Genomic DNA, 14813 nt, shown 5'->3' with positions numbered 1-14813 from the left:
TCAGCGGCCCAAACGTTTGCTCAAAACCAGCTGTAAGGTTTTCTCGTGCGGCCTATTTCAACGGAAACATATTTCAAGCGCTTTCACAGACATCTAAGTAACATCAAATAAGCTTCAGTCGATTCTGGCCAGCTTCCCAGTTTCCCCGGATCACGTTAGGCATGTGTGCGTATCGTTGTGTCACATATCACATGTGATTTTTGTGCCGGCCCTGGTAAAATATTCTCGCGGCACTGTCTTTCCGGTCAAGTATTAAATCATTGCCCACGACAACATTATTGTTTTCCGGATCGAGGTTTTCAGTGACAAGAGCCTCACTGAATGTGAAAAAAACGGATGGTGGGTTAGAAAATCTCTTTGACGACGAAGCGCTTTCGTAATATTCACGAGAACATCATAACAGTGTTGGTAGTCAGCTGATGGTGCAATCACATAGAACCGACCCAAAAGACCAGTGCGTAAACCGAGTCTGGAAACCGTGTTTAGGTCGTCAATGCTTAATAGTCGCGAACAGATCCACAAGGATGGCAAAGTATATTACAGGACTTTACTCCGACACTACATTTAAAGCATGGTCTAGCGCTGGTGCCAATACATAAAGCGGAAAACATGAGATTTACAAAATTCATAGTGGTATGTTCTCGTCCAGATCTCACGATTTACAAGACATGTTCCTTTGTATTTATGCCTCGATGCCATTCAACTTCATATATGTGTGGAAACTCTATCTTCATTCTATTGTTTTCCTCTTGTGTGCTTTGAACCAGGGAAACATCGTATAATCCAAAATATAGTACGCAATTTTACGGCAATTATATTCGCAGTACATTTTACAGATGGTCATGTATATTGTTATATCAGTCTCCGCTCAATAAGCGGACTCATTTTAGAAAGACCAACCAAATAAGTGAGGGAACTACTCTGATAAAATCTTCCTAAAACTTCATTAGATTAATTATCCCCAAATTATTCGACACTGATGTCACAACAATACGACAATCATTTGTTTATTTTTCCTTCAAAAAGGGCTAAATGACTTGTCTCTCGTAATTATATATATATATATATATATATATATATATATATATATATATATATATATATATATATATATATATATATATATATATATATATATATATATATATATCTGCTATGTTCCCTGGTTCTTCAACTTCAAGCATACATTAATAATAATAACATAGGGTCAGCTGTCTTTCTTCTGTGTGGTCTTGAATTATACCGTGGTGATACTTGTTGCATTCTCCTTCTTAAGTGGTGGTCTCAGTATCTTTGATGTATTCACTGTTACAGCTGTCTCCCACTAATGACTCGATTTAACGTCGATGACAAACATTTCTTGCACAATATCATGCAATGGCTTTTCACGCTTCCTGTTATATGCTTGACCGATACAGTTCTTGTTCGAACATGGTCCCTAACTAGATAAATGAATCAAAAAGCCCCAGATACGGATTAAAAATTATATATATTTTGTGCTTCTTTGACAAACCAAAACGCCTATTTCACCGACGATTTTTGACGAATTCGTACGGTGTATTTAGGCGAAATAGTTATTTAATCTTATCTGTAACGTTACAAGTACACCATTGCTCAGCCAATCGAATGCCCGCATTAGCAACACACAAATCTTTCCAGAATGCTATACGTAATAATCGTTGACGTTTTCCGCATTATATGTGTAACTTATATCATTATTATATGCTCATTTTTTTCCCCGTTAACTTTACATTGTCAGAATCGTTCAGTATTTCCAGATACTGAACGCGCGCGACAATACACATATATCATTCACGTGCATAAAGGAACTACTTTCTATTGTAAACAAACAATGGACGCAGACGCCAGCACTTTTGATTTATTTAATTTGTCCGTGGATGAAGTAAACCAGTTGTTTGAGCCATTTGAGAGTAGAGATGTCAAAACTGAAAATGTGGATGAATTTATAGAATCACAAAAGAAACTTTCAACAAAGCAGGCGACTGAGAGTGATATCAGAACAGCGATGGCTGTATGATAACAAACGTGAGACACGCTGCATTGAAAATATCATTCCTGATCATTTAAACGCGTATTTAGCCGAAATGTTTATAACGATTCGCAAAGTCAATGGTTCTGAGTATGAGCCATGCTCTTTAGATTCCATAAGAAACAGCATAGAACGACATCTTAAGGCTAAAGGGTATCAAGTCTCTCTTAGAGACCGTCAATTTCAGAAATCAACCGAAGCACTAAATTCTAAAAAAAGGCAACTGAAAAAAGCTGGTTTTGGAAGAAAAGCAAGAGCATCAGAGCCGATAAGCCAAAATGACGAAAAAGCTTTATTTTCAACCGGTGAAATGGGCTCTCTCACGCCAGCTGCATTGCAATTTTTCCTATTCTACTTTTTTGGAAAAATGTTTGGATTTAGAGGCCGAGACGAGCAAAGAAAATTAAAATTTGGAGATGTATCAGTTTTCACCGATTCAACCGGTACAAAATATCTTCAATATGCTGAGAGGGATAGCAAAACCTTTGACGGTACTGGGAAGGATGACTACAGATCAACAATACCTCGCATTTATTCTACTGGAACAACACCGGAGCGAGACCCAGTTCATCTTTATATGCAATATTTAAAACGAATGTCCTTGGAAATGATGAATGCCAACAGCCCCTTTTATTTGACACCAATTCCAGTTCAGAAACTGACACAAACTTCCCAGATATGGTAATTATATTTCTAAAGATTCAATTAATGCCCTTATTTAAAATAAAAATATAAATACAAAAAATAATATTCGTAAAAACATTTACGACAAAAAATGAATAAATGAAAATAAAATTATATGAAAGTAAACAAAATATATCGGAAAAATATGGAATAAATTTTGTACTCTGCGAATACCAAACCTTGCAAAATATAAGAAAACAGATTTTTATGAACGTGTAAATTTAAACAATATAAAAAATATATTTTAATGGACAAAATATTACAAATTGCAGGTATTATAAGAGACCTATGGGGGTTAATCAACTGGGGAGTTTGATGAAACGAGCTGCAGAAAGGGCAGAAATCCAGGGGAGAATTTCCAACCATTCAGTAAAGAAGACTACTGTAACAACCCTGTCGAAAGCTGGCGTCCCTCCAACAAAGATCATGCAAGTGACTGGGCATAAAAATATGTCATCTATAACTGGTAATAATAATGAGAATAAATCTACGTGCCTTTTGCATCTTTAATCTCCTCAAAATGTATTTTGTAGTCTCTTTCTGGTAATAAGAATGACATGGTTTCCAAATACTGATCTACGTCGCGGAAATGTACTGTAATCTGTAGGCCTATAATCCAGACTAAATTTTTTAAATGGAAATCACATTACAAAGTCGGCTGTACTGCACTCCAAAACGAAAAGAATTTGTTGTTCTCCAAAAATAAAATGTTGAATCCAGCATCTTATTAAGAATTTAGATTTAAAAACTTTCATATTTTTCCAGCTTACGATTCCAAATTATCCATGGCAGAACAGAAACAGTTGTGCAGCTTGTTGTCAACGCCAGTCCTTCTAGTCACATGTACCAGTACATCGTGCGGAAAACACCCAAAAGGAGATAATCAGAATTTAGCTGGATTGACAGAACAACTCAATTCCTCCATTCCTGACCAGCTGGGAACTTTGTTCAATGGCGCAGTCATTCATAACATGACTTTAAATTTTAATTTCAGATAAAGAAAAATGGGATTTATTTTTCAAATGAGTGACTGAGCGTACAGGTACAATATGAAGTTAAAAGTTCGGTGGGCGGAGCTATGTGCGCATGAATACTGTTATTGTGTATTGAGGAATCTACGGTTGTGAATTTATTTTGGAATAAAGAATAAATCAAATACATTGTTTCTTGTAATGTATTTTACTATTAAGCCATATGTAGTTAAAAAAATGAGCATATAATAAAAATGAGCATATAATAAAAAGGTTACTGCTTTTGTATGGGAAAATATGAACTCGTTTTATTGGAAGGATATACTGCACTCAGAAATTCGTGCAGTATTCCATCCCAAAACTCGTTCATATTTTCCCATACAAATGCAGTAACCTTAAGTATCTTTGCGATTACAGACACGCTGCTGTATTAAGCTGTTGCACATTATTTTCCTACAGTCAGCAGAGGTTTTTGGTCAGTTACAATTTTCATTGAAAGAATGTACAGCACCGAATGATACCTTAGAGTGCCAAATAATATCAGTAAGATTCAGAGATCGATTCAGACCAAACTACGTCTGAAAGAATTATTTCTGCTTCGTAACCATAATTGTCATCAACCTTTACCGTCAAATGCAATTTTCATATTTGTGTGCGCAACCAATCTTAGTTAAACGGTTCCTCAATTAAAAAGAAAATATTATCCTCAGTGAGTGTGATTCGAAACTAAAATGTCTTAATAAAAAGTATGATTCATCAACTAGACCACAAATAACTCTTAATATCTAAAAGAAAATACAAAATTGCAGGTGAGAAACAATATGATGCACCGCCTCATTTTGTCAATGTAAAAAAAAAATCCTATTTAGAATAACTAAACCACTGCCTATTATTTTCGATAATGTACATATCGCACACGTGATCCCAAACGTTTTACCGCATTCGTGGTCACACATGTCTGGCATCTTGGTACAGCAATACATTATCTCAAATAAATTATTAATCAGCAGTTCCACCAAAAATAATTTGATTCGGTTTTTGCATCGTTGGTGGTCAAGACGAGTCAATTCAAGAAATTTTGAAAGTCGTCCTTAAAAATTAAAGGTATGGTAGAATATTCCATTGCATGATCTAACCTGTCTTATTTAATGATAAAATAATTTCTGCGGTTTAGGCAAAATAGACGCATTAAATAATAACAGTGCTGCCAGTTGTAGCAGTGTACTGATTGTAACTCTTGATGACCCACGCGTGTTGCACTCACAGATGCACGCACGTATGAAAAAGCCAGTGGATAGTGGACAATGGTCAGTGGATAGAGGACAGCGAATTTTGACAATTTTGTGGTCTCAAGTGTGTGTGTGTGTGTGTGCATGTGTGTGTGATCTTTGGTCATATGGCTTCAAATAAGCAGATCACAAATTTCACGAAACTTTGAGTACAAAACATTACGATTTTGTTTCCAATTAGCCCCCCTAAATATATAGTTGTCACGTTAAAGTTACTAATCCGTAACATCAGTGGCCACTGTATTTAAATAGATAACTATATGATTTGGAGACACTTGTGCGTGTGCTCTCGGATACATCTATGTGGTTGTGTCATACTTGTTTTAATGTGTTATATTTTATCATTTTCTGGTGAAACAAAATAATACGAAATATTAAATTGGTTGTTCAAGTGACAGCTGATTCAGTATTTTAACCGATTTGTAATTACATCACTGTGATATAGTTACACCCATCAGGTAAAATTGATTACAATGCATAATTTCTTCTTTGCTAGTTCCAAATCACATTACCATAATTACATGGTGTCATGATCAAAGGCACAAATTCTAGAATGGTCCAACCTGTATTCCTGTTATCTATCTACTAAAGACTAATGCACAATTCCATACAGGAGGCGTGCACACTTTACATGAAACTCACGCGACTTCCTTTGGATCTCCACACAGTGAACCAGTATCACAACATCACCCTCTCTGTATACATTCTCTGCGAAAACTGAAGAAAAGGAATTAACAATTTCAACAAATAGGTCGTGATTAACGGTCTAACATGGCAAAAACAGGATTTTGTTTTTGACCTATAATCTTTCACTTTTGGAATCCTCCATACAAAAAACCAGAATGATTTCTTCTCTGTGATCATATCTTGTCTAAGGAAATAAAAGATAGCCGTTCCAGCTGTAATCAAACATCTTATAAGTCGAGGTCTTTAGTTTCGTATGTTCTGAACACCTGGCCCCGTGACCTCCTCGTGACCGTACCCTTTGATCTTTTGACTCTTATGATTGGACATGCCCAACGTTTATAAAGTGAAAGCGTGTGACAATCCACTCTGTGACACGTATATGATCAATTAATGAGACAAATCAATTGAAACAATATACTAGTTATCCGTACCTTCCAGAAAACGTTCTGCATGGGGTCAAGCCTGAGAGTTGGATGAATCTTGTATAGTTCCTATCTTTTTTCGAAGATCTTTGTCGCAAAGAAGATGAAATTTAACATTAATAAACTTATCGTAATGACAAGCCTATCCTTACAAATATCACGTTAGCTATCCATTAGATCTGATATGTTTCTCTCCAGCTTCTCACTCCAGTTGGGGATGCATATTGGATCGGAACGTTTTGTTGCAATCCTCATATATACAATACAAAATATGATGCCCAGTATCGATCAGTGTAGGTGGAATCCTGGTTACAAGGAGAACCAACCAAAGGATGGACGCACGCACGGGCACAATCTCCGAGCACAATATCTTTGTAACAGTGCGGATGTTTCATCTTTTAAAATTTTGTTATTGACACATCTAAAGTATCTTTACCTTCTTACTTTTAAAATTTTATAATTTCAGAGAAGACAGGTTGAGACGTTTTATAAAATGGTAATAAAATACGCAATATCCCTCAAATGTCAGTATTAACTTAATTTTGAAGCAATAATACGTATTTCAATGAATGTGTATTATATTTCTAGTGACAGAGTTAGGTTTAATTCTGAAGCGAGACTGCGTATTATTTCAATAGATATTTAATATAGTTCTATTGACAGGATTAGGTATAATTATGTAGCAATACAACAGAATTCAATACATATGTAATATATTTCTAGTGACAGGATTAGGTATAATTATGTAGCAATACAACAGAATTCAATACATATGTAATATATTTCTAGTGACAGGATTAGGTATAATTATGTAGCAATACAACAGAATTCAATACATATGTAATATATTTCTATTGACAGGATTAGGTATAATTATGTAGCAATACAACAGAATTCAATACATATGTAATATATTTCTAGTGACAGGATTAGGTATAATTATGTAGAAATACAACAGAATTCAATACATATGTAATATATTTATATTGACAGGATTAGGTATAATTATGTAGCAATACAACAGAATTCAATACATATGTAATATATTTCTAGTGACAGGATTAGGTATAATTATGTAGCAATACAACAGAATTCAATACATATGTAATATATTTATATTGACAGGATTAGGTATAATTATGTAGCAATACAACAGAATTCAATACATATGTAATATATTTCTAGTGACAGGATTAGGTATAATTATGTAGCAATACAACAGAATTCAATACATATGTAATATATTTCTAGTGACAGGATTAGGTATAATTATGTAGCAATACAACAGAATTCAATACATATGTAATATATTTCTAGTGACAGGATTAGGTATAATTATGTAGCAATACAACAGAATTCAATACATATGTAATATATTTCTAGTGACAGGATTAGGTATAATTATGTAGCAATACAACAGAATTCAATACATATGTAATATATTTCTAGTGACAGGATTAGGTATAATTATGTAGCAATACAACAGAATTCAATACATATGTAATATATTTCTAGTGACAGGATTAGGTATAATTATGTAGCAATACAACAGAATTCAATACATATGTAATATATTTCTAGTGACAGGATTAGGTTTCATTCTGAAGCAATACTACATATTCCAATAAATACGTAATAAATTTCGTGTGTGTGTGTGTGTGTGTGTGTGTGTGTGTGTGATTTTGATTTTTAACGTAGCTTTTAACAATTTTTCATTCATATCGCTACGATGTCTGCAGTGTGTATCATGTCCCACCCGGTCACATTATCCTGACACCAGGCTGACCAGTCCTAACACTAACCTCTTATGCTGAATGCCAAGCGAGGTAGCTGTTAGTACCATTTTTGTAAGTCTTTAATATGACTCGACCGGGGATCGAACCCACAAGCTCCTGCATCCGAGGCGGACGCTCTAATCACTAGGCCACCGGAGCGGTACATTTCTAGTGACAGGATTAGATTTAATTCTGAAGCAAGACTGCGTATTTCATTAAATATATAATAAAGTTCTAGTGACAAGAATATGTATATTTCTGAAACAAGACTACACATTTCAATAAATATGTAATAGATTTCTAGTGACATGAATAGGTCTAATACGGTATGTGTACTTCAAAATTTCAATAAATATGTAATATATTTCTAGTGACAGGATTTGTTTTAATTCTGATGCATGACTGCTTATTTCAATGAATATGTAATATAATTCTGGTGACAGGATTAGGTATAATTCTGATGCATGACTGCTTATTTCAATAAATATTAATATATTTCTAGTAACATGATTAGGTCTAATTTTGTAGCTATACTTTAGATTTCAATAAATATGTAATATATTTCTAGCAACATGAATGGGTTTAATATTGAAGCAAGACTCCGTTTTCTATTAGGCCCGGTGAATATGAAGAATGCTAACATCGAAAGAAAATAGTACCTAGAACAAACAAAACAAGTCTCATGACATCCTCCTGGATGACGCTCATATCAATATTTTTTAAATCAGGACCCAGCAGGATACCATTTTATATTTTTTAAACCAGGACCCAGCAGGATTCCATTTTATATGGATTGACTGCTTTTGTTGCTGCTGTGGGGCTAAAGCCCTTTTCCAGCACATAATAGGCTATACGTGGCGGCCTGTATATCTGGTGGAGAATCAACCCGGAAAATCTCAGGAAGAACCAACGACCCACGGGAAGCTTCTGTAAGTTTTCTCACATACCCTCGTTGACCGAGCTGACATAGGTGAGATGTCAGTGTTTGATACAGAAGAGCGACTTGAACCACTAGGCCAACTCTGGTCCCATGGACTGGCTGTATAACGTTGTGTATTATACGCATTATGCGCACCCAATACGACCAGGGTTGACTCAGACCTGCAGCAGCAAACTGTGCAAATTAACCATGGCTTACGCTGTTTGCCCAAATTGCCATTAGTTACTAACAGCATAGACCCTGATCTGTAGGTCCATTAAAAGATGGAAAATATGTGACTATGCAGCTCGTATTTTGGTGTGCTTTCTAAGCAATTAAAATACGGTATAAATTATTCCTGGGGATTTTTTTTTACAGGAAGAGCGAAGAATAGCGTAACATTTCTATAAACTAAATCTTAAGTTATATATGTCATTAGAAATTACCAGTATCTGAACCGTGAGACTCAGTTTGGTGATAATCGTGTGTGTGTGTGTGTGTGTGTGATTTTTAAATTTTTAAAGTACTTTTACCTTTACCTTCAACAATTTTAGTCATATCGCTATGTTGTCTGCAGTGTGGCAGTTTATAGTGATGTCTGTCATTGGGGCATCGTGCCGCAAACACGTAGCATCACGTCCAACTCAGTCACAATACCCTAACACAGGACGAACAGTCCTAACACTAACGTCTTAATGCTGAACGCAGAGCGAGGCAGATGCTAGTACCATTTTTTGTTATCACTTTGAAGGGAAATAAACTACATAGTTTAAATTCAGACCTGAATGTAAATTTGTAACCATCAAACCAAAAAACAATCCATTTGGGAGCTGAGACCGCCATAATGTACATGTAACCGACAGAACCATGCTATTACTTTTCTATATATATATATATATATATATTTTTTTTACAAATTATATACAAAAAATTGTTTTCGTATGTATACCCATAAAAAAGGATACAAAGACACGACACTTAAATGTGTGTACTATCAGTGTGAACGCTATCATCATACAATGTTACTGCTGAAAATCTCATATGACGCTAAAACAAGTTATGTTCAAATGATATAACCTGTCTACAATTATTTTATCAAATTTAACTACCACCTAGGGAGCTATAACCCAAGGCGGTTGGTGGGGTGGTGGTGGAAAATGTAAAATTTATGATCTCTAAATATACTACCCGTATCTCCAAGAATTCTTTGCAAGTGACGCTAAGGATGCTGACCCATATATTCATACTCCTTAACTATCTTCCATTGGCTAAACGAGTCATGTGACCTCATTCCTGGGTTCAGCTGGCCCCCCAATGGTCAATATTGCTTTGTTTCAATTGCATAACAAGACCCATTCACCTCTCATCACAAATATCCTTGCACTAGTGCAAATAGTTTTGTGATGAAGTGTGTGTGAGAGGATAACAAAATTAAGGAGGAAAGTAAGGATTTGAACATAATGAATAACACTGAAAACGATTTGTTTATGCAGGCCACATAAGTGACAATTGTATTGAAAATAATAATATATTCATATGATCTAACATAGTATGTGATAAACTACATAGTTTAAATTCAGACCTGAATGTAAATTTGTAACCATCAAACCAAAAAACAATCCATTTGGGAGCCGAGACCGCCATAACAGAGGAACCATGCAAGTCACCCACTTTGCATGGGGCCTGTGCAGCCCCAAAATGGACAGTGGCCCGCATCAACCGTGCCTTTCTCAGCCTGCTCCCCGACATTTGTGACTCCCACATGAGAATGATAGAAGTGCCAACTGTGAAGATTGCCCCTAGTGAACAAATATCAATGCTGTTATATTCATGTTTAAGTTATATTGTTCTTGACTTCAGCTGAGGTTTCATCGTGTGTACTTTTCCTGTCATATTTACCAGCAGTGAACCCACTTGCTATTCTGATGTGATTATACAGAGTGTTCAGGTCTGTGAACTCACTAGACCTGAAATGGAAAGAAATGTCTGCGCAAGTATTTCTGTGACATGAAAATAATGTGATATATCTATATATAATGTAGGGATTAGTGGTGAACCTGATATTTACCCAGGTTATGATTATGATGGAAAATTTACTTGAAGATGGATTTTAAACAAAATGTAACTGAGAACACCTCGTACCTCTTTGTGTGCAAACTTAACTGAAACCCCAAAAGAAATTAGAGGTTGGAGTGACGTTCAGAACATCTAATATATCGTTTGAAAGCATCCGATTTCCATCGCCCTAATTCACGAATCTGACTATCGGACAAGCCCTGCGCAGCAGCAGTTGTTGCTGCTCCGATTCTAAAGCTATGACTCTTGAAGCATTTTGGATCAAATCTGCAGAACTGCAGAGCGAGTTTTAGCTGTGCATTGAATTCTGCCCGAGTTATAGGTGTGTTTGAAAGATACATGAATATTGGGCCTGGACCCATACCTCGCTTTAGGATGTATCGCTGGAGATTTGAGACCGGACACACTGCAGTATTATTGCTTTTTTTAATTTTTAAAGTGAACTTCTGACCCTGACTGTTTGAAGGTGTTAAATATCAGAGTGATGGAATGGTGATCAAGAGCCAATTGATCAATGTGCAACAGATTAGGGTTATGGAGGCTAAGGGACTGCACTGTGATCTCCCCAATTCTCAGGAAGGCATGGAATGCCAAGGAAAACATAGCTCGAAATAGGAGCTGTTTGTACCAAGAAGTTATAGTGCAAGTTGTAGCGTGGATAAGTTTTTCTAACATACACTTATCAATTGGCAATCTCACATCACAAGAAACTTTATTTCTGTGGCATGCTTGCAGCAGTTTCTGTATTAGAAAAGAGTTTGTAGGGTCTACATAATTATTGATTTTGTGTACAAACCCAATGGCAGATACATATGAGGATATTGTTGCTGAGGCATAGTGCTTGTTCACCAGATAAGAGATGAAAAGTGCCATATTAGCCTGAGAGACTGGGATTGAGGTTTCCAATGTATATTCTGCAGTGAAAGCTCGATATAAGTTCCAGCTGCGTCGGTAGGCTGCTTTTGACATTCGTGTCAATGTACTATCCAGTAGCGTATCAAGTGTGTTTGTTAGTGAATCAAGTTGGGAAGTGCCGGTATTGACACTGGTTCTGGGTCTGCATGTGGAGCCAAGGTCCGGAATCTGTGCACCTGCAATCGAGAAAGAGCATCAGCCAGAACATTTTTCTTTCCCGGGATATGACAGGTTTGAAATAGTATGTTGTATCTGAGGCATGCAAGGACCAGGTCTCTAACAAGGTACATAATGGAAGGGTTCTTTGAGGTTTGCTTATTTACAATATCAACCAATGCCTTGTTGTCAGTGTGAAAGTAAATGCAATTGTTTGCAAGTTGAGGAGCCCAAATTTTGATGGCTAGAACAATTGGATATAGCTCAAGGACTGTGATATCTAGCGCTTGCCATTCTTTATTCCATGTGCCATAGAACCATTTGCTGCCTAGTACACCGCCATAGCCAACTGTGCTTGATGCATCAGTGTGCAAATGAATGGCATCAGAGTGCAGCCAGCGATCAGGGAGGAATAAAGATTTACCATTGAATTCTCTTAGGAATGTGTACCACAGCTGCAGATCAGCCCGAACGGCCTTCGTAATGCATATGAAGTGATGTGGTTTTGACACACCCACTGTCCGATCAATCAACCTTCTCAAGAAAGCTCTGCCTGGCAGGACAACTGCACATGCAAAATTGAGTGTACCAATTATGGATTGGAGATTAAGGAGCGTCATTTTTGTTTTTTGTAGGCAGAGTGTTATCAGACTGTAGCAGTTCTGGAGTTTATCTATGGGAAGTCTTACCTCCATCTTGATTGTATCCAGTTCATAGCCCAAAAAGGTCAATGTTGTACTGGGAAGAAATGTTTTTTCCTCAGACATGGGAACCCCAATATCTGCACAAAGAATTAAGAATTGGTCTAATTTCTCCTTACAGGTGTTATACTTTGATTCCAACAGAAGAAAGTCATCTAAAACATGTACCATGTGACCAATGCCCAATTTGTGTCCCGCCACCCACTGTAATGCAGTGCTTAAATATTCAAAGATTTTACAACTGGAGCTACAGCCCATGGGAAGGCACTTGTCATAATAATATAGGTCATTCCAAGAGAAGCCAAACATATGATACTGAGTCGGGCAGAGTGGAACAATTCTGAAGGCACTAGCTATGTCAGTTTTTGCCATAACACAACCTCTACCAAGTTTTTTAATGATTGCAATAGCATGTTCCACAGTTTGATATTGAACAACACCTTTTTTCTGGGGATATACCATCATTTATAGAAAACCCTGGAGAATGTGATAAATGGTGAATCATGCGAAAAGTACCAGGTGTTTTCTTTGGAACCAAGCCAAGTGGTGATATCTGAAATAGCGAGAAAGGGTGGCTCTTGAAAGGCCCTGCAAACCTGCCAGCCTCAAGCTCTTTGTCTATTTTGTCTTGCACGATCTGTGGATTTTGTATGGCTGATTTCAGATTATGTGATTGAAATGGGGACAGAGAACCCTCGTGCCCCACTTTAAATCCAAATGTAAACCCATGTATCAAAATTTGTATCATGGCAGTGTTGTACCCTTTCAACCAATGTTGTAACCTTTCAGGTTTAACAGGAGTAGGAAGCTTACTGTTTTCACAGTTCCCCTTTTCCTTGCTGGCTGTGTTGAAGGGAGTTTGATGTAGGTCCTTGGGACTGAGTAGGTTTGTAGCTACCACGAAAGGGCTCCATGCTGTCAGTTCTAGCTTGTTTTGGGGCATATTTTGGCAACAATTTGAATGGGTGTTGAATGGGCAGTTTGCATTTGCTGAAGGGATGGGCTTCCAAGCAATTGAAACAATTATGCTGGTATTTACAAGCTAGCCCTGCCAAACACTGCAGCCCCTTATGGTAGTTAAAGCAGGCCCCTTTTGGGGGATTTGATTTTGAGACTGCAGACGGTAATGTGGCAGTGCTGGTGGCAGTCCTGTCACCAATGCTGTCCAGAACAGATCGCATGTAAAGTTCAAGGTGGGTGGAACCCCACTTTGCCTCTCCCCTCTCTATCATGCGACGAAACTGCTCATCATAGTATCTCCAATGAGCCCTGCGCTCAGACAACTTCATGACGATTTCCATGTGGTGAGATAACACTGTGCTCAACCTAGGGGATTTCATGCATATTACTGTAGCAAATCTGTTCCATGCTGTCAACCACTGATTGATCGAGAGTGGGGACTTCCTGGCCATGGGGACTAGGTTAAATTCAGATGTGTTTGAAGTGATATTGCACTGTAATCTATATGTATTGTCCATGGATGTCGAAAGGAGATTTTGAAAATCTATGTATGTCCCAGCCCAAATCTGCTGCTTAATTTTATCAGTTATAGAGGCAGTTATATCAATTGATGTGCTTACAAAGTTGGACTGACTGTGTGTATCTAATATGTTAATAGGTGCTAATAAATCACTCAGAGTACCTATACCTGTATGACAGACTCCAGTTAAGGCTGATGTAGCCTGTGCAATGCTTCCCCCAACGGATGTTTCAACATTTCTTTCTGTTTGGGCTCTTGAGGAGGCAGATGGCCCTTGCTCTGTTTCCTGTGACAACATGGCCGGTTGTTGTGGACTAGTGGTCCCATGCAGTATCTCCAAGATGTGGTCCAGCTTTCTGTCCACTTGCGCAGTGATCACAGGTGTAATCTGCTGTACTACCTGCTGTGCTATCCGGTCAATGGTAGCTTGGTCTACTGTATCTGCATGTGTTGCTCCCGCTCCATGCTGCTGTTTTTGGTGATCAACTGCTCTAATCCATGAACCAGATGACTGAACCCTCTTTACAGCCTGTTCAACCCCTGCTGATGCTTTGCGCTTGGGTGGCATGATCTGGTTAGGTTAGAAAAATGAATGTATTAAACATAATAGTAAATAGTAAGAAAGAAGTAAAATGGACTACCACGTATGGTCCTATGCACAAGGCATGTTATTATTTAATGAAAAATG

General features: G+C 37.2%; 1 protein-coding gene across 4 annotated transcripts in view; it reads right to left on the bottom strand.

Moving 5' to 3' along the window:
- Positions 1 to 9954: 9954 nt before the first annotated feature.
- The window catches only part of LOC149786118 (uncharacterized), a 6540-nt gene continuing 1681 nt past the window's right edge, over positions 9955 to 14813 (bottom strand). For 3 of the 4 annotated variants that reach the window (XM_089976445.1, XM_089976446.1, XM_089976444.1), the window contains exons 2-3: positions 14294 to 14696; positions 9955 to 12725 (exon numbers count right to left, since the gene is read on the bottom strand). In XM_089976445.1, coding sequence (XP_089832571.1) covers positions 11884 to 12725; positions 14294 to 14696 — 1245 coding nt within the window. In that variant the 3' untranslated portion in view covers positions 9955 to 11883. The remainder of the gene's footprint in view (positions 12726 to 14293; positions 14697 to 14813) is intronic. The other variant, XM_089976447.1, reaches the window with a different exon arrangement.

This window comes from Sinohyriopsis cumingii, chromosome 12 (genome assembly GCF_028554795.1).
Source record: "Sinohyriopsis cumingii isolate HCF-2022 chromosome 12, ASM2855479v2, whole genome shotgun sequence".
Classification (NCBI taxonomy): Eukaryota; Metazoa; Mollusca; class Bivalvia; order Unionida; family Unionidae; genus Sinohyriopsis; species Sinohyriopsis cumingii.
Note: the sequence above shows the minus strand (reverse complement) of the source record. Positions and strands in the feature narration are given on the sequence as shown.